General features: G+C 40.3%; 2 protein-coding genes and 1 non-coding gene across 5 annotated transcripts in view; 2 read left to right on the forward strand and 1 right to left on the reverse strand.

Annotated features, from left to right (window-relative positions):
* PPP4R2 (protein phosphatase 4 regulatory subunit 2) overlaps nucleotides 1-15,630 on the forward strand; it is a 45,150-nt gene extending 29,520 nt beyond the window's left edge. For all 3 annotated transcript variants that reach the window (XM_050957507.1, XM_050957509.1, XM_050957508.1), the window contains 6 exons: nucleotides 5,924-6,017; nucleotides 8,970-9,007; nucleotides 10,782-10,856; nucleotides 11,199-11,342; nucleotides 12,096-12,355; nucleotides 13,233-15,630. In XM_050957507.1, coding sequence (XP_050813464.1) covers nucleotides 5,924-6,017; nucleotides 8,970-9,007; nucleotides 10,782-10,856; nucleotides 11,199-11,342; nucleotides 12,096-12,355; nucleotides 13,233-13,546 — 925 coding nt within the window. In that variant the 3' untranslated portion in view covers nucleotides 13,547-15,630. The remainder of the gene's footprint in view (nucleotides 1-5,923; nucleotides 6,018-8,969; nucleotides 9,008-10,781; nucleotides 10,857-11,198; nucleotides 11,343-12,095; nucleotides 12,356-13,232) is intronic.
* GXYLT2 (glucoside xylosyltransferase 2) overlaps nucleotides 1-21,736 on the forward strand; it is a 730,828-nt gene that overhangs the window by 79,056 nt on the left and 630,036 nt on the right. The gene's annotated exons all lie outside the window — the stretch shown is intronic.
* LOC127054601 (small nucleolar RNA U13) lies at nucleotides 10,139-10,232 on the reverse strand. Its single transcript, XR_007775282.1, has one exon. It is a non-coding gene; the product is annotated as a small nucleolar RNA U13 (small nucleolar RNA).

Here is a 21,736-nt window from a genome sequence, read left to right on the forward strand (position 1 = left end):
CAATGTACTATAAGTTTCTGTTGGCAAAATAAAAAATAACACTTAAGTTACTAGAGTTGTTTCATAAAATACATGTGAATTTTTTGGTAATGTGACGTTAGACACTAGAATGTAAATAAAACTCAATTCTGTGTCCTCAGGTTTATCAGTCTCTATCGTTGAGCTATCCTTTCGTGCTCCTGACAACCAGGCAGCAGCAACCAGTCAGATGAAGATTTCATATCACATCACCACTACACCACCAGTATGTTCTTGCCTCTGTCAGGCTGTCCTGCAGACACCACTTCTCTTTTTAACGATATAGGGTTTTTTCCTCCCTCATTGGGATAATGGAGCCTCTATTTTATCTATAGCATTGCTATCCACTTAATGAACTCCTTTGAAATCTTGACTCCAGAGAGCACCAGTTGCTTCAGAGCAGTTATTTTCAGGCCTTTTACCCTTTTAGTTCATGGATCTTCTTATTCAGATCATTGCAGGGTAGCCTAACAGAAAATGTGGACGCTTACTGTGACCCTGACCTAACAGGTTTTCCTGGCCTTGGTTCCAGGAAGCATAAGATAGGAAGAAAAAGGGCACGTTTAATCTTTCCTCTTCATCTGTAAACGAAGACATCATACAAAAGCAGTTACTAAGAGATGATATTGCCTTCTCCGGGTAATCAGTGACTTTGGCTGAAATGACTTTGACAGATAGAATAGGTATGCTTTTTCTTTCTGGTGGCTGCATAGTGACATGGCAGTGCTTGTTTAAACCCACAATGTCAGATGGATACAAATTGATATTTTATGGGGATAGAGTCAGATTCTCATGCCACATTTAAGAAACTTATATGTCAAAATGATTCTTAAGATGTTTCCCATGTCCCTTTTCTAGTAAACTGTGACTGCTTCCAAAACTAACTTCTGGAGGTATATGGATTATGGAAAACTCTTTACAACAAGAAGTAAACTCTTCTGGGGCTAATTTTCAGATGTGATCCTTGCACTCTTGCTAGTCTGAGTTAGTTTCTGGCTTTTCAGCACCACTTCCAACACACTGGTGGAGGTATGCTGTCTTTTTTTTTTTTTTTTTTTTTTTTTTTTTTTTTTTTAAATAGAGATAAGCTTCCTTAATCTTTTGATATTTTTGGATGGGTACCGGTCCCCGGTTATAGGGTGACCAGACATCCCGATATTTACTTGTTTGTCCCTCGTCCCGACCAATGTTCGGTCGGGACGCGAATGGTCCCGATATTTTGCCCTCTGGTGCACAGGCTTGCACCGCCCTGGCCCGACTCTGCCCCTGCCTCCCTCCCCCATTGGATCCCTCCCCAGATCCCTGCCCTGGTCCAACCTCTTCCCCAAGCAAGCCACATTCCTCCTCACCCCTCCCTCCCAGGCTTGCGCTAATCACCTATATGGCGGTGCAAGCGTTGGAGGGAGGGAGGAGAAGCAGAATGCAGCAGCCAGCTCAGGGGAGGTAGAGGCAGAGTGAAGGCGAGCGGGGGTAGGGGGGTGGGGCGTGGAGCTGGTGGGTGCTCAGCCCCCACCAATTTTTCCTATACTCCAGTGGTTCTTGCTTTTGTCCTCCCCTCTCCGGCATCCCGATATTTCACGTCTCTCATCTAGTCTCCCTGTCTCAGTTGTGATTATTGTGTTAGGAGGACTTCTTGTTTGGGTACTTCAGAGAAATATTCATGTTTAGAATATACAAACTTTTTCTTTGCTCACCTTAGTCATGTGACCAACCAAAGGCGTTTCTCCACGTCTTCTCTTCAGTCTCTTTTTGCTTAACACACTGCAGCATGGCTGTCGTGATCAGGCTCTCTTTACAGTGCTCTGACCAATGGCAATGGGAAGTGCAGTTCTGATTACTTTCACTTGATTATGGAATTCCTAATCCCTTTGCTCACTGAAGAAATCTTCGGCCTTATCATGCAGTTTGTACACGGATTTAACTAAGAGTTTAGAAACGTATTTAGTACTGTAGGTGCAACTCCCTCAGTACCCTCACTTTTAAATTCGTTTGAATGTCCAGGCACAAAGTTGCACTTATTTTAATTAAGTTGGGTTAAAGCCACACCTTTAATTTCTATAATATGTACTTGTATACGACTTTTACGTACTTCACTGTAGCTGAGATGTCATTGCCTCTGGAAGTCGGCTAATTAAAAAAGTCAACAAAGTAACTCAGTGTCAGTTTATTGTAAAGACATACTGTGATGCTTGGTGCCATCTACTATACATTAAACAAAGTTGACTATTTTGTAGATGCTGTAAAGGAAACAGCGTTGCTGTTGGCCAGAACACAGATTATAGTGTAGGTTAAAATAAAAAATTAAACATGCAATTTACTTTGAAACTGCAAATCTTACATTTTATGGGGATTGAGATCACCTAAATAAGCTGAATCCCACTGAGCTTCATAAACTACTTCATGTATGTTAGTCTTTCAAATTGTATTCCAAACATCCAATACCTATTCATTTATTTCTAACGAGATTGGACACTTTCACTTTTTTTACATGCTACTCCTTAAACTACAGGTCTGTGTAAAATGAATGTTTAAGCAGACAGGTAATTTAAATTTACTGTTTAAAGATTAGCTGTTACAGCTTTGGTAGTATACTACTGTCCTGTCCCTGCCGACAGCCCCAAAAAGTGCCCAACAAATGAGCAGCAGTTATATCTTTATCAGCTATGCATATGATTTAGATTTGCAGCACATATATGGGTGAGTTCACAAATCAATTAAATCCTCCTGCACACTTACCAAGATTGGGGGAGAGAGTGAGTGAAACTACCAACAAGGGGAGCAAATTGAAGAATCTGTGCATGGCAGAGGTTTTCTGGTTTGGCATCTCTGAGTAAAGTCACTAAATACCTTGGCCAAAACTTTCTGAAACATGAGGTATAAATTAATCCATAGCAAAGATGTTCTAAGCGGTATTAACAGGAAGTGAACCCTCACAGTCTCAAGGACGTTCTCATTGAGTGAATTGAACCAAAAGGAATACATGAGCTCATTTTAGTCAAACTTTTTAGGGAACCAAGTTAGAAAAAACAGTCAAAATATAATTTTGGTCAGTGCTAGGCAGATGAGGGGTCAAACACCTGGTGGACAAATAAAATATGCCTGCCATAACATTCACTAAATTCCTACCTTTCAACTTACTTTTTTGATACAAAGGAATTTACAGTGAAGGTCTGTTCTGGGAATATTCTTGTCCTCTTGTTTTATTGCTCCTGTCGCAAGCCATACATGCATTTAATTCTCTGCCATTTGAAGGAGCTATGTACTGACCCACAAAGATTAGCTTGTCAGACTGACACTCTGTTCTTCAGGAGTGAAATAAAGATGAGATTCTGTCATGGTTTAGGTGTATGATAATGATAAATATTGATTAATCCACAGTACAGCTGGTATACCATCTCTGAGGTATTTCGCATGTGCAAAACACATTAAAATGGGTGATATTTAGTCTGGTACAATGTCTCCTCGTTTATAGGAAAAACACTGGCCCTTAAGGGCTTTCCAATAGAATTAATGCCAGTAACCACTCTCACTGGTTGAAAATAGTTCCTCCTAACTAAGATGGCATATTCTTGGTGAAAAATAAGATCAATGTATGTTTGAACAAAATCCGTGTTTTATTTAATGAAGTTGGCATAAAATGTGCTCTTCTAGCTTGAGTGACTTACTCATTGCAAACTTGATTCATTTATATTTTTTTAATAAAAATTAGTAGTCTAATTTCTAAGTAACACAGTTGTAACAGTTCTGTAGCAGGGATGGAATCGTGTTGAGTGTGCATATAAACTATTTTGGTGTAATTTTTCTTAATTTCCTACATATTGTGACAGGGTCAGGCTAGATGGCTACAGGAGAGTGTTCCTGTTGGCGCCCACTGCTAAAGGACCTCCCCCAGCCTAAGGGGAGGATCCAGATGTCTGTGATACCAATGCAGGAGCATGTTAGAAGGCAGATATATTAGTCCCAGATTAAGTAGATCCTTTTCCCTGGGTAAAGTAACAGGGGCAGTTCCAGAACAAGCAGAAACTTGCTGGAACCAATTAAGGCAGGCAGGCTAATTAGGACGCCTGGAGCCAATTAAGAAGAAACTGCTAGAATTAATTAGGATAGGCTGGCTAATCAGGGCACCAGAGTTTAAAAAAAACCTCACTTCAGTTTGTAGTGTGCATGCGAGGAGCTTGGAGCAAGAGGCACTAGGAGTGGAGAGCGGGAAGGCATGTTGCTGGAGGACTGAAGAGTACAAGCATTATCAGACACTGAGAAAGGTCCTGTGGTGAGGATAAAGAAGGTGTTGGGAGGAGGCCATGAGAAAGTAGCCCAGGGAGTTGTAGCGGTCATGCAGCTACTCCAGGAGGCACTCTAGACAGCTGCAGTCCAGAGGGCCCTGGGCTGGAACCCGGAGTAGAGGGCAGGCCGGGTTTCCCCCCCAACCTCCCAACTCCTGATCAGACACAAGGAATTAACCTGGACTGTGGGTTTTACCAGAGGGGAAGGTCTCTGGTTGTTCCCTCACCCACATAGTGAATCTCTGAGGCGAACAAATCCGCCAGTAAGCGCAGGACCCACCAGGGAGGAACTTCTGTTACCATATATAATTCTTATTCTTCACGTTGTACTAAGCACTTTGTGTTCCAAGTGTAATGACTTCAAGCTCAGACAAATTGAGTTACAATGCTTAAAAAGCAGTATTGCATTCCTGTACCATAAATCACAAAGTTTTGCTAGATGTTGATTATTTTGTTACAAAATAGATTTACTGTAAATATATATTTATACATGCACTTCCCATAGCAATATTTAAGATCAGCTAAACTTAAATATTTGATCCTGTTATGCATTGCTAAAATGAGAAATTTCAGTTGGTCTTGCTAGTGTTTGTGTGAAATCAATTACTAAATTGCTAGACAGAGGACAGATTGTATGAACAAAATATTATATGGGTATATAGCCCTGTCCTATTTCAGTGCCACAGAAAAACCAATCATACTTATTTTTTTTTTTATTTATATGTATCAACAGAGCTGAACATGTAGATACCATATTTTTCTGAACTGTTATTAACTGGTTGTACTATTTACAAAATGTAATGCATTTCCTATAAACTGTAAAATCAAAATAGGTTCTTGAGAATCACTTATTTTTGCCAGATGTAGGAGTGTGAATCTTTGTTTTAAAGCATTTTTACTATTGCTGTTTCACATATTTTGTTACCATCATAATTTACCCAATAAAAGTAATCTTAAACTGTGACTGATTTCTTGAATTGAAATCTACATGTAACTTAATTATTGAATACAGTGTGCTAAGTGAATTTGTGTTTTTTGTTTTTTGTTTTTTTTTTTTGAATGATGTCTTTTGGGTTTTTGGTGGAGGATGTATTGCCCGAAAGTGTGTGCTGTTTTCTAAGTGTTTATGCAAAATGAGAAATGTAAATCCGAGATTAAAGCTGTCTGCAGTTGGAGGTAAGATTGTGATTCCCAGCTTGCATAGACATAATTGCACTACTAATTGAGCTACTTGCTAAAAATGGTAGCGTAGATGCAGAAGCATAGGAAGCGACAAGCAGTGACATGGGCTACCTACCCCAAGTACGTGTCCTCAGCGTGTGCATACTCCGGGGCAGCTACCCTAGGCCACGGCTGCCCATGCTACTATGGCTGCACTACCATTTTTAGCCTGCTAGCTCAATGAGCACTAATGAGATTATGTCGACATGATCTGGGATTTACACCCCTACCTCCAAGTGCAGAGGGAACCAACTATCCTTTTACTACAAGCTTTCAGTCAAATTCTGCTTCCTCTGTTTGAACCTTTTCAGCCTGCAGGGAGAGCAATAATGCAGTTGCTTCCTAGCAGCCTTTTACGCATTAAGTACCATTTACATTGTTCTCTATGTATTTCATTGCAGTATCCCCTTTACTATTCAGCGACTTTGTGAGTTGCTGACAGATCCAAGGAGGAACTATACAGGAACAGACAAGTTTCTTAGAGGAGTGGAGAAGGTATGTTTTCCTTTCAGAGGCATTGGAGCTAAATTGTAACTACCTACTATATCATATTTAAATGACTCCCAACGTTTTATTGGCTTCATTATGGCTATAATAGCAACTCCAATGTGGTTATTTTTTTTAAAAAGATCACTGCAAAAAGCTATTCTAAAATGTTTTTGACTCAAAAGCAAATAAATTCCAGGATTAAGGCTGTCTCTGTTAATCAGTTTGTAGTGCTCCAATATTGCAATTTATATAGGATTTAATATCGCTCATTGTTCTGAGCCCCCACCACTAAATAACTGAGCCATATGCAATGGGTGCAACCATATAAGTACTTCCTTCCTTGCTTTGTGGGTTTGAACCAAACTCAAAAATCTCTCCTCCAGCTTTTATTTTTTAAATCTCTTGAATTTTTTTAGCACATTAATGTTAGACCCCCAAGTTGGGTACCCAGGGCCAGACAACGGGTGCTCCGGCCTCCACCCCCCAACGGATTTTTCCCCCAGCCCCCAGAACTGCCACTGGTCACGTAGCTGCTCAGAAAGCAGAACTTGTAACAGGAAAGAGCGATCTTGTGGTCGGCCGGCCTGGAGGGACGAAGTTCCCCAACGACGGTTGCTTCCTGGGTAAGGATACTGGGGCCCAATTGCCTTGTATGGGCATGAGCCACTCGCGACCCCGCAATTGGCTTATTGGCTTATCCTAAATTATGACGAAAAATTCGCTATATATTGCCGACCCCCTCCGGGGGACGGGCGGAGAGAACTCGAATTCTCATCGAACCGTATCCAGGCCTGATCAACCTGAAGATCTCTTTCGGCTCACGCGTTTCCTGAAGCCTAACCGCTTGCCGGCCGTAATGAAACTTTTGTGGTTTGTATGTGTAAGTAGAATTAGCTGTTAAGTATAACTGTGCTAATAGATAAGAGGCAAAGACTGATTCCAGCCGCCCCAAGGCTCCTGCTAGGGGAAACCCGTTGACCAGGAAACCTTGAAAGCAAGGGGGACCAGTCGAGCCTCACAATTTGTGTTTAGTGAGACTAGTTGCTGCATTTATGGTTACTAATAGCACCAATATCACTTTTACTAACCCCTGGAACAACCTGCATAATTACTGGGACTTAGAAAAGTACCAGGGCCAGCTTCTATTTGTAATTGTAGTATTTGTATTATTTGTTCTGGTATTATATTGTAAGCCCAAGTTGTAACTAATCGTGTTGTCCCTTATCCTTATCTGTGACTCATTTAATAAACCCTCAATTTTTAACACTACGACTGATTGCTTGCGTCATCCCCGTCACTACCCTTGGGCACTTGTCACCCCCCCCCCCCGAGGCATCCAGTGATCGAACCTCCGCCCTACCCCAACGCTCATTACCCGGTAGATAACGGGCACCTGGTGGCCATATCGGTGGAGCGAGGGGCGAGAGCAATCCGTAATCAACAATTAAAACTCTCATTAAGTGCATACAGAACTTGTTTGTAGTATTTATATAGAATGTTTTCCAAAAGCATGCAGTACAACTTCCAGAATTGATGTCAAATTGTTGTTCTCCTGGGAAGGCCCAGTTACATTTAGGGCATGTGAAAGTCATCATGGATTGCAAATTAGGGCCCCATACTGCTGCTGACCTATAGTGGATCTGCCACTGATGCTTACAGCTGGTTTCAGAGTAGATTGTAGCACTCATCTAGTAACTAAATTTTTTATCTAGTAAAGCTGATATAGTGTTCAGCAGTGAGAGGAAAAATTATGCAGTCCATTTCTTTAGTTGCACCACTGTTTCTGCCCTTTGTGCATGCAATTACCAGAATTGTAATTGTACAATTGCAGTAATACGATATTAGAAAACATGGCTCTTAATAACTGATAACTAAAACCTCATTGAAATGAATAGAGCACCCTTAAGAGTTGTTTCCGGCTAAAACAGTGCTACAGTGTTCATGTTCAGAAAGTACTTGAAATTGTAAGTTACAGACTTAGGCACTCAAGTTTGAAAATCTTGGCCTTGAGATAGAGATATATATAGATATAGATATTTTTTTTAAGTGTGTGTATTTTACAGTCTGATTTTTATCATGGGGGATCGAGCAGTCTGATACATACCTTGAATCTTCTGGTAGTTTGACACCTTTGTTAGAAACCTAATCAGCGCTTTCTGATATTTGTGTTGATGTTCATGTTGTTGGAGCATGTTTTGTGCTGTAATTAGTAGCAACCAACCATCACACATACTTGAGTATGTAACATAGCATGTTATCTTTAATTGCTAATTCAGAAATTCCTGTTGTATGATTCTTATAATGCACACTAAAAACTGCATTGGCATAGTCATCTTGTATATGCATTAGCTATCTTTCAAACAATCAGCCCTTTTTCTGAAATAAAAAAATGGTCTTATACTTTTTCCACACTAAGGATTTTTCTGAAATTCTCACTGTTGGTGTAGCAGTAGTGAAGCCCTGCCTGGGCTAGGACTGATGGGAGTACTAGTGTAAACCAACAGCTGGTGATTACATAACATAGGGTAAAATTATTATAGCTTTGCAACACCTACCACTATTGAAGAGCACCGGCAGCAGTTTGGGATTGTCACAGTTCCATGTGGAGTATCAGCTTAATGTAACCAAAACATCTTAAGTTACAAACTTCACCAAAATGTGGCTTAAATTGCTTTGACCTCTACTGTAGCATATTGGGAATCTTGTTTGGTTTATAGTCTTCACAGTAGCAAAGCACCTTTACCATTGAGGATTTTAGGATGTAAAAATTACTTCCAAGGTTGTATTTGACTTCAGAATAATCTAATTTAAAGTTCTGTAGAGAATATTACTTTTATCAGCTAGAATTTTTTAAATCCGGCTGTCGTGTTAATCTTCAAGTTTACAAGTTCTGTCAGGATCAGTAATGTTTCATTTTTCTGCTTCTAAACTCACTACATTTTTTTTTTTGTATTACAGAATGTCATGGTGGTCAGCTGTGTATACCCATCTTCAGAGTAAGCATAAATTTACTTTCAACTACTTAAAGATTTGGGATTATATTAGGAGGGTTTTTTTTGTGTGTGTTCTTGTTGCTGGCAATAATGGTGTATCCTCTTGCCAACAAGAAGACATGCACTTCAAAAATTCAACTTCCATGTCAATGAGTTAAACAAATACCCTTCAAAATCTCACAAACTTTGTGTGGCAAAAGAGGTGATGTCCTGCAGGCATACACTGCTTGCTGGTCTACCTGTGTAGTAACTTTGGGATGAAAAACAAGCTTCTGAGCCAAAATTTACAGCACGGTTTATTAATTCAAAACTGTACATGAGTGCATTAAACAATGCCTTTTTTAGAGTTGCATCATCCCCACTCTTATACTAATATTTTGTCAGTCTTTATAATAAACTCTTTTCCTCTTCAGAAATTAATTCCTTTTGCAAAAATACACTCTGAACTGCAACTTGGCATACAAAGTGATGCTTAGTAGGGGCACAAATATGGGTTTAGTTTGAGTCTCTTGAAAAACAAACATTGAAGCAAAAGTGAAAGGTTCAGAGATTAGAATCTCATTGGAACTGAACCAAAGGGAATATAGATTCCTGCCTTCCACAACTCATTTCAAGAGAGGATTCTTACATCACCCATCCCACTACTAGTAGGGTTGTCCTACAGTAGGCAGTTTAGTGGTCCTATGACATCTTGTGCTGTTCCATCTATTTAGATAAAACTAGATTACGTCTGAGTGCCTGGAAGACTGCAAAGTAAAGTACAGGATCTGGAGACAATGATGGGGCAGTGAAAGGGAGTAATTAAAAAAAAAAAATCTACACTTGTATGAAAGAGGAAAAACAGACTTCAGAAAAGTGGCTGTAGGGCCAGTTAAGTTGTCTAGAAGAGGAAGTGCCAAATTTTCTTCTACCTCAGTCTGTCTTCCTGTGCCTGCAAAAGCTACTTTCCCAACTACGAGAAGGCCCCCTGTCACCATGCTAATTTGAAGAATGTAGGTAAAGCACAGAAACAAGCTCTTGCAATGCTATTATCTTAAGATGAGGCTGTAAAATCATAGAAATGTAGAACTGGAAGGGACCTTGATAGGTCATGTAATCCAGTCCCCTGCAGTGAAGCAGGACTAAGTATAAAAATGACAGTACTGTGCCCCGTCATAACAGTTAAGGATGGCACATGTCACACAGGCATGTGAAAACCCTACTCATCACATGTCAGAACCTGAAGGATGTTGAGTGGGTTCAGAGTGTGTAGGGTCTGAAGGCATTCTTGCTGGATCAGCATCTATTCTGTGTGGAGAGTATTGTCCTCCAAAGGGTATGGTGTAATGGGGAAACTGACCTTTAACGAAGGCCGAACTTGGTGGTGGTGGTGGTTTTATCTTTTGCATCTATCCCATAGTCATGCATGACATTTTACATAGCCAGTAGACACAGTTCCTGCCCGCAGAGTTTAAAATCTAAAGCCCCAATCCAGCAAACAGATATGCATGCGCTTCACTTTAAATACGGATATAGTCACATTAAAGATAAATTATTTAAAGGAAATTAGAAGATGTCAAGGAAGATATTCGGGGTATAAGGAATAAAGGCAAATGACAGTGCACTTAATGGATATTGAAGTCAATTTGGTTGTAAAAATAAACCCAGTGTATAGGAATATATTATTTAAATCTAGTAATCTGTAATTACTTTTAACCAAGAAGATTTTTTTTTAAATCTCCTTCTGTGAACTAAGGAATCTTAAATTGCTAAGTATAATATTTTTGATTTTTCGTAGGAAAAATAATTCCAATAGTTTAAACAGGATGAATGGTGTTATGTTTCCAGGAAACTCACCAGGTTATTCAGAGAGGTAAGTTGAGCAGGCTCATGTTCAAGAGGCAACATGTACTTGGGTGGGGGTGTGATAGGATGCAGAAATCTTGTGGTTTTGGGAGCACCTGGCCCAGACACCCTGCCATAGTGGGGTATTACAAAATACCACTGATGCTTTTAAAATCATTTTTTAATCCAGTTCGTGTACAGGTGAATTTTACTGATTTTGCATGATAGGATGTATGCTGGATTTTGGGCTAAATAATTCAGCTTTGAAAATTAAAATATTCTAGCATGTTCCTTTTCCAAGGTTTCTGAATCTAGAGTATATTTTCATTTTTTAATCCTTTTGGATTAAACAATTAATTGTATTTTTTAGATCTAATATAAATGGTCCTGGAACTCCCAGACCAGTAAATCGACCGAAGGTTTCCTTGTCAACTCCTATGACAACAAACGGTTTGCCCGACAGCACAGACAATAAAGAATCAAACTTGCAGCAAAAGGAAGATAAAAACCACAGGTTTGTGCGGAGTAATACATATTGAATATTTCATTATTCTCATGCTTCACGTTTACAATATTGTAAATACTTTTAAAGTAAAATGTCCCTTTTGGTAAAGACATTTCAAAAATATTGTGGTAAATACTCAGCTGTATTAGATATCTACTTGCTACTTTTTATTTATTGACCTAATATATGCAAAGTGAAGATTTGTATTGGGCTGTGACTCTCCAGTAGAATTGTCTAGTTGAACATGTTACTCAGCTTTATTTGCTGAGTTTTTATACATTTATAGTAGTCCAGCTCTTTTCTGATTGTGTGGACATCTAGTAAAAAAGTGTGACTGAAAAATGATTAACGTTGAGTTAAGAGGGGATCTCTAAGTTTCCACATTTAACTACTGCCAGGATGGTATGCTAAAACCAGTACATTTTAAAATCATAAATGCTTGTTACTTATAGATCTGCCTTTCCTCAAATCATCATAAACCATAATCCAGACTCACCATACATCAGCCCAATCATACAACTCCTTCCCAAATGCTGGAAAAAAAGAGTAGTCTTTACCTCATGCCTGAAAATATAATAAATCTGGGCTTTAGCCAATAATGAGCAGATTGAGTTCTACAGTGTAGGATCTCTCCTGGAGAATACCTTGCAAATAATGTTCTCCCATGTGCTGCTCTGTTGATCTCAGATGAGCAGTTTAAGAAATGAGGCAAGACGTGGAATGTTTTTTGGTACTCACACGTGGCTTCTTTGGGTCTGACAGTGAATCACCAGCATCTGAATCAGAAGGTACTCAAGGCAGCCCTGTAAAAAATAAGCACCCTGAAGATGACCCTGTGGAAGCAGAGGGACATGAGGTAAAAAGACTTAAATTTGACAAAGAAGGGGAAACAAGAGAGACATCTAACCAAACCGCCTCCAGTGAAGTCATGACAGAAGAGACTGAAACATCTTCTACACCTCAGGATAAAGAAAAAGATACTAGCTGTACCAGACAGCATTGTACAGAGGAAGAGGAAGAAGGTATTTCAGATTTATCCATATATGTGTAATGTTTTTCTAGGGACTGGGAATCCTCTAGGTTGTATCTAGAGCTACCTTGGGACCTTCCTTCTCTTGAGGACGCCTGAATGGGGCGGGGACTACACTTGACAGTCAGTGTTATTCCTAAATTACAGCGAAGTGAACGTAAGGTGATTCTTGTCCTTGAAGCTGAGCATCACACAGCAATTTGTAACTCACAGTGCCAGGGTAGCAAGTCAAAAACCTAACAGCCTTGTGAGTTGTAATGCGGAGTACTATCCAGAGGGCCGTGAAGCTGGCACTAGTGCAGGGTAAACAAATACATATTATATCTAGAAGAGGCTGGCATGAATTTGTATCTGCAGATTCTTCCTCTCTTCCGTTCTGGTTCCCAACATTCAAGGTTCACAGCGTAGTTTGTAAAATATCCTGCTAAGTGGAATTTTGATGTCCACGTTGTGTTCAGAACAATTTTGTGTTCTCACAACTCATATCAAGAAGACTGGCTACTCTTGGGAAAAGGTATGGAAATGTTAAGAGGTAATAAAAGCCTGTTCATCGCTTAAAAGCTTCTCTGTATAAAGTCACAAGGTTTAATGGTGTCAGACTACATTCATATTTATATTGTAAATCCTGTGTATAATATGATGTTGTGGAAGTTGGTAACTTTAGTATTTTTAAGGTGGTTCAGAGTTTAAAATTTACATCAACTCATTTTTTTCTATAGAGGGAAAAATAGAGGAATGCATTTTTATACGCAAAATAAATCTGTTCCCTAGTGTAAATGTTTGGGTATTCAAACTAATTTAATACTATTGTTGACTTGTTTAAAAAGAATGTACTGTTAATACTAAGTCATGAATGTAAATGCTTTCAGAGTCCTTCATGTCCCCAAGAGATGTTTCTCCAGAAAGAAAAGATCAAGAAAAAGACACTGAATCCTTAACTGTGAATGAAGAGATCTCCGAGGAGAATAATCAAATGGAGGAATCTGACCTGTCTCAAGCAGAGAAGGTTTTATGTTCTGAAGACAGTGAAAATAGTGGATCTCTCATTAGGGGAGCTGACTGCAATGAAACTGAAGAATTAGGATCATATGCCAGTGAAACTCCTGAAACATCATCAGAGACCCCTATGGAAAACAGTGATGAAGCCACAGAAGCTGCAGAAGAACCTATGGAGCAAGACTAATAATTTAAATACACTTAGATGCAGTATTTTCCATAAGGCTCTGGTTTTACACTGTATAAATAATTTTATGTAATAAAGTGGACCTTTAGTTTTACAAGAGAAGCAGATTGTAAAATAAACTTCTCCATGGATCGAACCCTGAAAGAGCCGTACATGTTAAGAACTGTGAATATCAGCTCCTTCAGGTCCTGCTTACCGCTGACTTTTTGGTTTGGTCAAATCAGTGGTTTGTGTATAGTTTTTTTATTTAGAATAAAAGTTTTTAAACTGGAAGGTAATTATAATTTTGACAACTTTTTGGAGATTACCACGTTTAGTTATATGTACGCAAGAAAGCTTTTTGTCTTGTCTTTCTGACAGCTATAGCCGTTACTTCAGATTTTGGTTAAGTTTCAACATTAACATGTGAATTGTAGGGTTTCATGCTGGTTTCCAGACTTATTTGACTACATACTATGGAACCTTAAATTATGTGTTTAAAATGTTACTTTATACACACAAACACACACAGAAACACACACATACAGAAACACACACACACACACACACAAAATTCTGAGGGGGGAAATGTTATATTTTTCTGCTTCTACAAAAGATAAATACAGTGTACACTTTTTCTATTGGAAAAGACTGAGTTCACCTCTCAAGGCAGTTTTTTGCCTCTGAATAAACCAAATAAAATCTGGCCCATATGGAACACTGGAAATCTTAGCATTGTTGGAAACACCAGGTGAAACACATTCCAAGAAAACTGTTAAGACTACAACACTTTTATATACTTCTGAGGTGCCTGAGTGAAAGGATTTCATTTATTTATGAGAAAATGTGCTTTATGTGCAGGGCGGAGTAATCAAAACTTGATCTTAAACTTTTGTAGGTGGAATGTTTGCAAACCTAATAATATCTCAGAAAAGTTGGACAGCTAACTTGCCTTTTGAATGCTTCTCAGAGCATTGTGAATATTACAGAGGAGTTTCTTTCAAAATTCTAATGTAGGCAAATGTCATTGGTATGATACACCACTGTATTGGAAGAATTAATATATTACCTTAGTTATGTACCTGAGCTAAATGACTAAATGTTTTAGGGTGCATAGAAATCACCATAATTTGTATAACATTTTGGAAGTGAACTAAATATTTTTGAACATGCTACTTTGACAGCCAATGTTACTTTTTTTTTCCAAACCAGCTCAAAGCACAACTACTGCTTTAAACTCGCAATGTTTTCAAATTCCCATATTTAAAGACATCCAAACTGCAACCTCCCAATCATAATTACTGGCTGCCAAATTTATACCTGTTCTTCAACTGTATCTTTTTGATATTTAGAGTTTTTAAATTTCTGTAAAGTAGATTTTTGTAGATTGTAATGAGTGCTCACTGCCATTGTGAAACGGTATATAATTGTATAATTTCTGTGTGTAAACTGAATGCTTGGGCTTTCAATACAGTATTCATATAAAGCAATAAATATTAATGTTATAAAACATTTGAGTACATTTTTATCACAATATAAAAGGATTCCATTTTTTCGTTGAAGTTCAGATTCCTGAAGTACAAAAATGACCTCCAAAACCTCATGCTAACAGTTTCTTGTTCTATGTGATATGCTTTATATATACGTTTGGGGAAATACAGGTTTTGAATAGTAACAGAATAATTTGGCTCAGTTTGTATATTTGTAAGGTAATGTACTACTTACTGACTTTGCTTGCCCATCAAGTTCAAAGCAGACTGGATGTATTCAGGGGAGAGGCTTGTTAAAAGGATTTTTTTAAGATTAGTGTTCCCTAGACAGAATGGAAATCAAACATTAACAGCTTGTTTTCTTTCACCATGCTGAAGGGTTGGCTATGTATCATAAAAATAAAAGGACTGAACCAAAATGTTGGAATTAGGAAAGTTTTTCAAAAATGACGTAACATACTGACATCATACCTTTTTTGGGGTTTTTTTGGAATTTTTTTTGGAAATATTTTACCAATGAGAACAAAATTTTAAAATTTTGAAGCTGAGATTTCTGAAATTTTCTTTAGAATGTTTATTTGTGAAAATATTGTCAATAAACCTATTCTTTAAGCACCTATGACCTTTTGATATGTTTATTTTAGCAAATGTTTAGTGTTGCAGAACTGTTAAACTTGCTTGAATAACTTTGAGGTGTATCCCCTTGTAAATCAGCAAATGTTGCTCTCTTGCAATGAGAATAACTACTGCTATGAGAATAACTACTGCTAAAGTAAACTCATGTTTGAATACACATCATACCGTAAGTGTTAATTGCTTTTAAATATATCTGCATTTAAACACCAGTTAATTATGAAATAGCACAGGTAAGTGCACATGTTGCTAACTTTCTGTACATGCTAGTAATTGGTATTCAGTAGTTCCAAAGCAGAAGCATAGTCAGATCTCTAATGTGTATGACTGCATAGACAACCATTGTTCCCTACTATTATAAATGCATGTAATTACATGTACTCATATCTCCACACTTATGGTGGGTTTAAAAAAAATGAATACCTACAAATACCACAACAGCATACATCATGTATAAGTTATTTTAGTATTTACATATATGAATAAGCATGTAGCCTATGTGCCATCTCTTTTTTAAAAAATCAGAATCTTATTTATTGGCCGCCCTCACTTCTAAGGAGTAGCCAGTTAGTCTTTTTAGAATAGTCCTACTCTAGTTTTGAGCTAGTGTTAGTCTTTCATACTTAATCCGCAAACACTGAGTCAATGTTCAGAATAAGGTGTGTAAGATGACACATTATAATTGCTACATTGCTAATTAAAGAATTTTTTTAAATTAAAATGTCTGGATACTATGTGTGACAGGGTCAGGCTAGATGGCTGCAGGAGACTGTTAGAAGGCAGATATATTAGTCCCAAAATAAATCCCTTTTCCTTGAGTAAGGTAACGGGCAGTTCCAGAATAAGCAGGAGCTTGCTGGATCCAACTAAGGTAGGGAGGCTAATTAGGACACTTGGAGCCAAATAAGAACTGCTAGAATCAATTAGGACAGGCTGGCTAATCAGGGCACCTGAGTTAAAAAGGACCTCACTTCAGTTTGTAGCATGCATTAGGAGTGGAGAGCAAGAAGGCATATTGCTGAAGGATTGAAGAGTACAAGCATTATCAGACAGCAGGAGGAAGGTCCTGTGGTGAGGATAAAAAAGGTGTTGGGAGGAGGCCGTGGAGAAGTAGCCCAGGGAGTTGTAGCTGACATGCAGCTGTTCCAGGAGGCACTCCAGACAGCTTCAGTCCACAGGGCCCTGGGCTGGAACCTGGAGTATAGGGTGGGCCTGGGTTCTCCCCAAACCTCCCAACTCCTGATCAGACGCAGGGGGAATTGACCTGGACTGTGGCTTCTACCAGAGGGGAAGGTCTCTGGGCTGTTTCCTGACCCACATGGTGAATCTGAGACGAGCAAATCTGCCAATAAGCGGAACCCACCAAGGTAGAGGAGGAACTTTGTTGCATACATAATGCTAATAAAGCTTAGACCTGGCTGCTGTGGCACTTATGCTATTTTATATTATAGTATGTGTTCATGCTTCAAATATTAATACTATAGTAGGGTAAAACTTAAGCTGGAATAAGGTCCTTTAGTTTCTCTGCACTGGAATGAGAATCTGGAGTTGATATGTTTAAATGTAGCAATTTGAAGCATTTTTAATGGAAACTATAGGTGTCTGTCACACCTCTCAGGTCAGGTTCTTGGACAGCAGGCTAAACGAGCGATGGCTGTGATGGAGTGCTTTGGCACACTCACACCTTCAGTATTGTCCGTTTATGATTCCAGAACCAGTGGGCCTACACAAATGAGTTCAGCTTTACAGAACGAAAAGGGATATATAGCTCCTTATTTCACAAATTGAATTCGTGATAAGACCCAAACCCTTCAGTTATGCCCTTTGGATTATCCAATGCAAATTTTTTTTTTCTATTTTAGAATGTAAGATCTTTGGGGGAGGGTCTGTCTTCTGCATATACAGAGCCAAACATAGGTTGGATTTAAATAATCCCTTTGGATCTACTGCTCATCTAGATGGGCAATGTAAAAATCCATATCCAAAATGTTTGTATCAGATCAATGCCTAAGGTTCCTCAATACACATTACAAAAGCCATCTGGCTATTTAAACATTTCAGCAGGGAGCACTTAGTAATTTGGAAACTAACTTAGAACTGCATTCGGCTCTCATCTGGTGTAGATGATACATGAAACTAGCTGAAAAGTGTATTTCTTTGTCTTAATCACTGGGTGCTTTTTGCTGTAAACTTTCAAAGTTCAGGAAGTGCACTGGCTGCACGGATCCAAGCAAGTGCAGCACTGTGACTCCAGTTATAGAAAGGCACAAAATATTGTACTCTCCTTTCATGGGTCCAGTACAAAAGACTGCAATGGCATCTCTGAAAGAAACTAAAAACAAAACTTTCTCACTCGTGGAAGAACTAAAACAAATATCCAGAGCTGGAGCTTGGTCATATCCTTATTTCTAGGAGGCAGGCAACTTTAGTTTTATTCACTGAAAATGACTGGCCAATTATTATTAGCTGTCAATGGGAATCTAAGTTTTTAGACACAATGGATGTACCTCCTGTCTACAATTGAGATACATGATACAAACATTCCTTTTAAAAGTCTGGCAGTTTCCTTGCATGTAATATTCTGTGGCCAAACTTAGAATCACTGGGCTGCCTCTGCAGGTAAAGGAAATGAGGTTTTCAGGACCGTTGAACAGTGGTTCAGCCTAATGTTGTTTGGTATATGTGTCTTCTGTAATTGATACATTAGGAAATTCAGAGTTTAATGGGCCTTAAGCTCTTACTGTCACCTGTGTGCTGTCTTGGCTTATTGTTAGTAGGTGAGTTAATGTGAAATACGCATAAATACTGACTGGTTTCAGACCTGTTAAAATGACTTCCACCCCCAGCCTTTTTCAATCAGCTCTGCATAGAGAAAGCTATTGTTACACTCATGCAGTTGTTTATTCCTGTGCTGTAATACTGAGCATGCCTTTCATACTTGATCTTCCATCTGTTCAAGAAAAGTATTCCAGCTTTTTGAAAAAAGCAAAACCAAACCACACACGTTCATAGCTCCAATATCGTAAACAAGGACAATCAATCCTGTTCTTATTCAGACCTGGTATATTTATGTTCTCAGTTCAAAAGGAGGCACTGCAGCCTGATTTTTGAGAGTGGAGTTCAGGAGAGAGTCCATCCTACAGCAGAGGAAATCAAGGAGAGTGGTGTGGCTTTGGGAATTAGCTGCTGCTAGTGCATATTTACCATGGGTGTTGCTATACTTGTGACTGGAGGGAGTGCAATTAGGGTGACCGGATGTCCTGATTTTATAGGGACAGTCCTGATTTTTGGGTCTTTTTCTTACATAGGCTCCTATTACCCCCCATGCCCTGTCCCGATGTTTCACACTTGCTGTTTGGTCACCCTAAGTGCAATCCTTGTTGGTCAAGAACTGTAATGAAGTTGTTAGCTGTAAGGTTCTAACACCCTCTCCAAAGTGCTGTATGTCACCCTTCTTCACTGAATGTGGCAAGGAGGCAATTGTGCTTTGTTGGATGTGTGTGGGTGGAACAACTGTGTTTGAAAGAAACCCTGGAGCTGATTTGGGGGAAGGGGAAATAGCGACATAGCTTGGTGGGTCAGATTTTGAGGAGTTACTGTTTACAGCAGGGGTGGGCAAACTTTTTGGGCCGAGGGCCACAGGTGGGTGGGGAAATTGTATGTAGGTCTGGGGTTGGGGTGCAGGAGGGAGTGCGGTGTGGGGAGGGGGAAGGGGCGGGGGGGTGCATTGTGCAGGAAGGGGCTCAGGGCAAGGGATTGGGGCAGAGGAATGGTGCGGAGTGTATGAGGGGGCTTGGAAGGGGGTTGGGGTTGAGGGGGCTCAGGGTAGGGGCTGGGGTGCGGGATGTACAGGGGGCTCAGGGCAGGGATGCAGGAGGTGTATGGACTGCAGGGGGGGGCTTAGGGCAGCTGATCCTGATCTGGTGCCTCTATTAAAATTAGCCCTCTCAGCTGTGAAAGGGTCAGGGAGACTACAGAGACAGGGGAGATAGCAGGGGGAATTCCCTCTCTCTGGGAAGGGCCTGGTGAAGGCAGGCTGGAGAGGACTTCAGGGAGCAGATTAGGCCTGGAGAGAAACCTGTGAGAAGCTGCCAGAGTCCCTAAGGAGGGGAGGCTAGGAAGAAGGGCCTCCAGGGAAAAAGCCTGGGGATACAGTGCTCAGTCCAAGAATAAAAGAAGGAAATCTGCAGTCCCCAGGAGAAGGGGTGATGTGCAGGGAACTTTAGCATAGCCGGAGAGGGCAAAGGATCTTCTGTTTCAAAGGTGACCCAGCTGGAGGGTCGGAGACAGGCCATCTCTACACTGAAGAAGTAGTCAGCAGGAGGTGCCAGAGGTGAAGACCTCTGCAGTGTCATGCTGTGAAGAGGGGATGCTACAGCAGAGAGTAGAACCACTTACGGGCACTCAGGGTATGCCCACACATCGACTTGCATTGAAATAGCCAAAGATATGAATTAAATCATATATGTATATATTCCTCCTCACTTAAAGTCGTCCAGGTTAACGTTGTTTCGTTGTTACATTGCTGATCAATTAGAGAACAGGCTTGTTTAAAGTTGCACAAGGGTCCCTTATAACGTCATTTGGCAGCTGCCTGCTGTGTCCACTGCTTGCAGGAAGAGCAGCCCGTTGGAGCGAGCTAATGGGGACTTGGAACCAGGGTGGGCTGGCTCTTTCCCCCTCCCCGCATTGGTTATGGGCAGGCTATCAATTGCTGGCAGTTCAGCTGTCTCCCCTTTCCCTCCACTGCCGTGTGCTGCTCTGCCTTGGAGCTGCTCCTGGGAGCCTCCTGCTTGCTGTGCTGGGGGTGAGAGGGAAGGGTGATGTCAGGGTGTCCCCTTGCTCCTGAACCCCGTCTCCACAGAGCAGTGGGGAACAAACACGACAGGACTCAGGATGGAGGGAGCTTGCTGGCAGCAGCTGCTGTCTCAACTTGCTGATCTACTTAAAAAAAAGTGTACTTAGTGGGGTCAGCATACTTAAAGGGGCTGTGTGTGTGTCTGTCTGTCTCTCTCTCTCGCACATGCACTTTGGAAAGTAGAGGGAGTGGTGCACTCCAGTAGGATAGCGTGGGGTCATCATCACATTCAGTTTCTGCAGGGAATGTTTGCAGCCAGTGCCATGCGTCTATTGTGTCTCCTCCCTCCATTTGTGTTGTCTTGTAGATTGTGAGGCTACATTAACAACAATGTGTTAACCCTTGAGGGCTCAGCCGAGTGCTAGTTCATCATTTAGCAGCAAGGCATTCCCTGTGAAATATCCCACCTTCTGACTCCTCCACCTCAACCAAGCTTCACAATCATCATTGCTGTGTACAGTATTAAATGGTTTGTTTAAAACTTACACACATATACAAACACAAAGAGAGTCTGCCTATGTTGTCTGGTCAAAAAAATTTCCCTGGACTCTACCTCCCCCTATTTACATGAATTCTTTTGGGGAAATTGGATTCTCTTAATAATGTTTTGCTTAAAATAGCATTTTTAGGAACATAACTAGAACATTAAGTGAGGAGTTGCTGTCTAGACAAGTCTGTAAAGAAACACAGAGTGCACTGTCCCTTGGCTTGCTGCTTGAAGTTCTGGCTCTTTAAAGGTCAGCATTCTGGGTAGTCCCTAGGGGAATCACATGACTGTAGGCCAGGAGAGGGAAGCAGGATAGAAGGCCGAAAGTCTGGGAAGAGGGCACTCGTGAATAGCAATGTGCAGATGGGGCTTTCCAGGGACTGGGATTTGTGGAAGGACCAGCAATGGCTCTTTGCAGAGAGGGAACCAGAAAGAGAGTGTGCCAGGAATTCATCCTGAAGTAGCCCTATGAGGAGAGGTAGGAGGAGGCCCTAAGTTATTAATAATTAACCTTCTTCTGACTTATTTTCACATTGTTGTGGGATATGGCCCATGGGGACACTTCAGACGTGGGTTCCTGGAAGGTGTAAGCTGTCACAGAGCTGGAAGATTGGGCCAAGACTTTCACAAATGGTTGCCTAAATGTTTGGCTCCTAAATTCATTTGTACGCACTGAGCTGGGGGGTCTGATTTGCAATGGTGCTGAACACCATTGAGTTCCCACTGGTTTTAGTGAGAGCTGC

Source organism: Gopherus flavomarginatus, chromosome 6 (assembly GCF_025201925.1).
Source record: "Gopherus flavomarginatus isolate rGopFla2 chromosome 6, rGopFla2.mat.asm, whole genome shotgun sequence".
Taxonomy (NCBI): domain Eukaryota; kingdom Metazoa; phylum Chordata; order Testudines; family Testudinidae; genus Gopherus; species Gopherus flavomarginatus.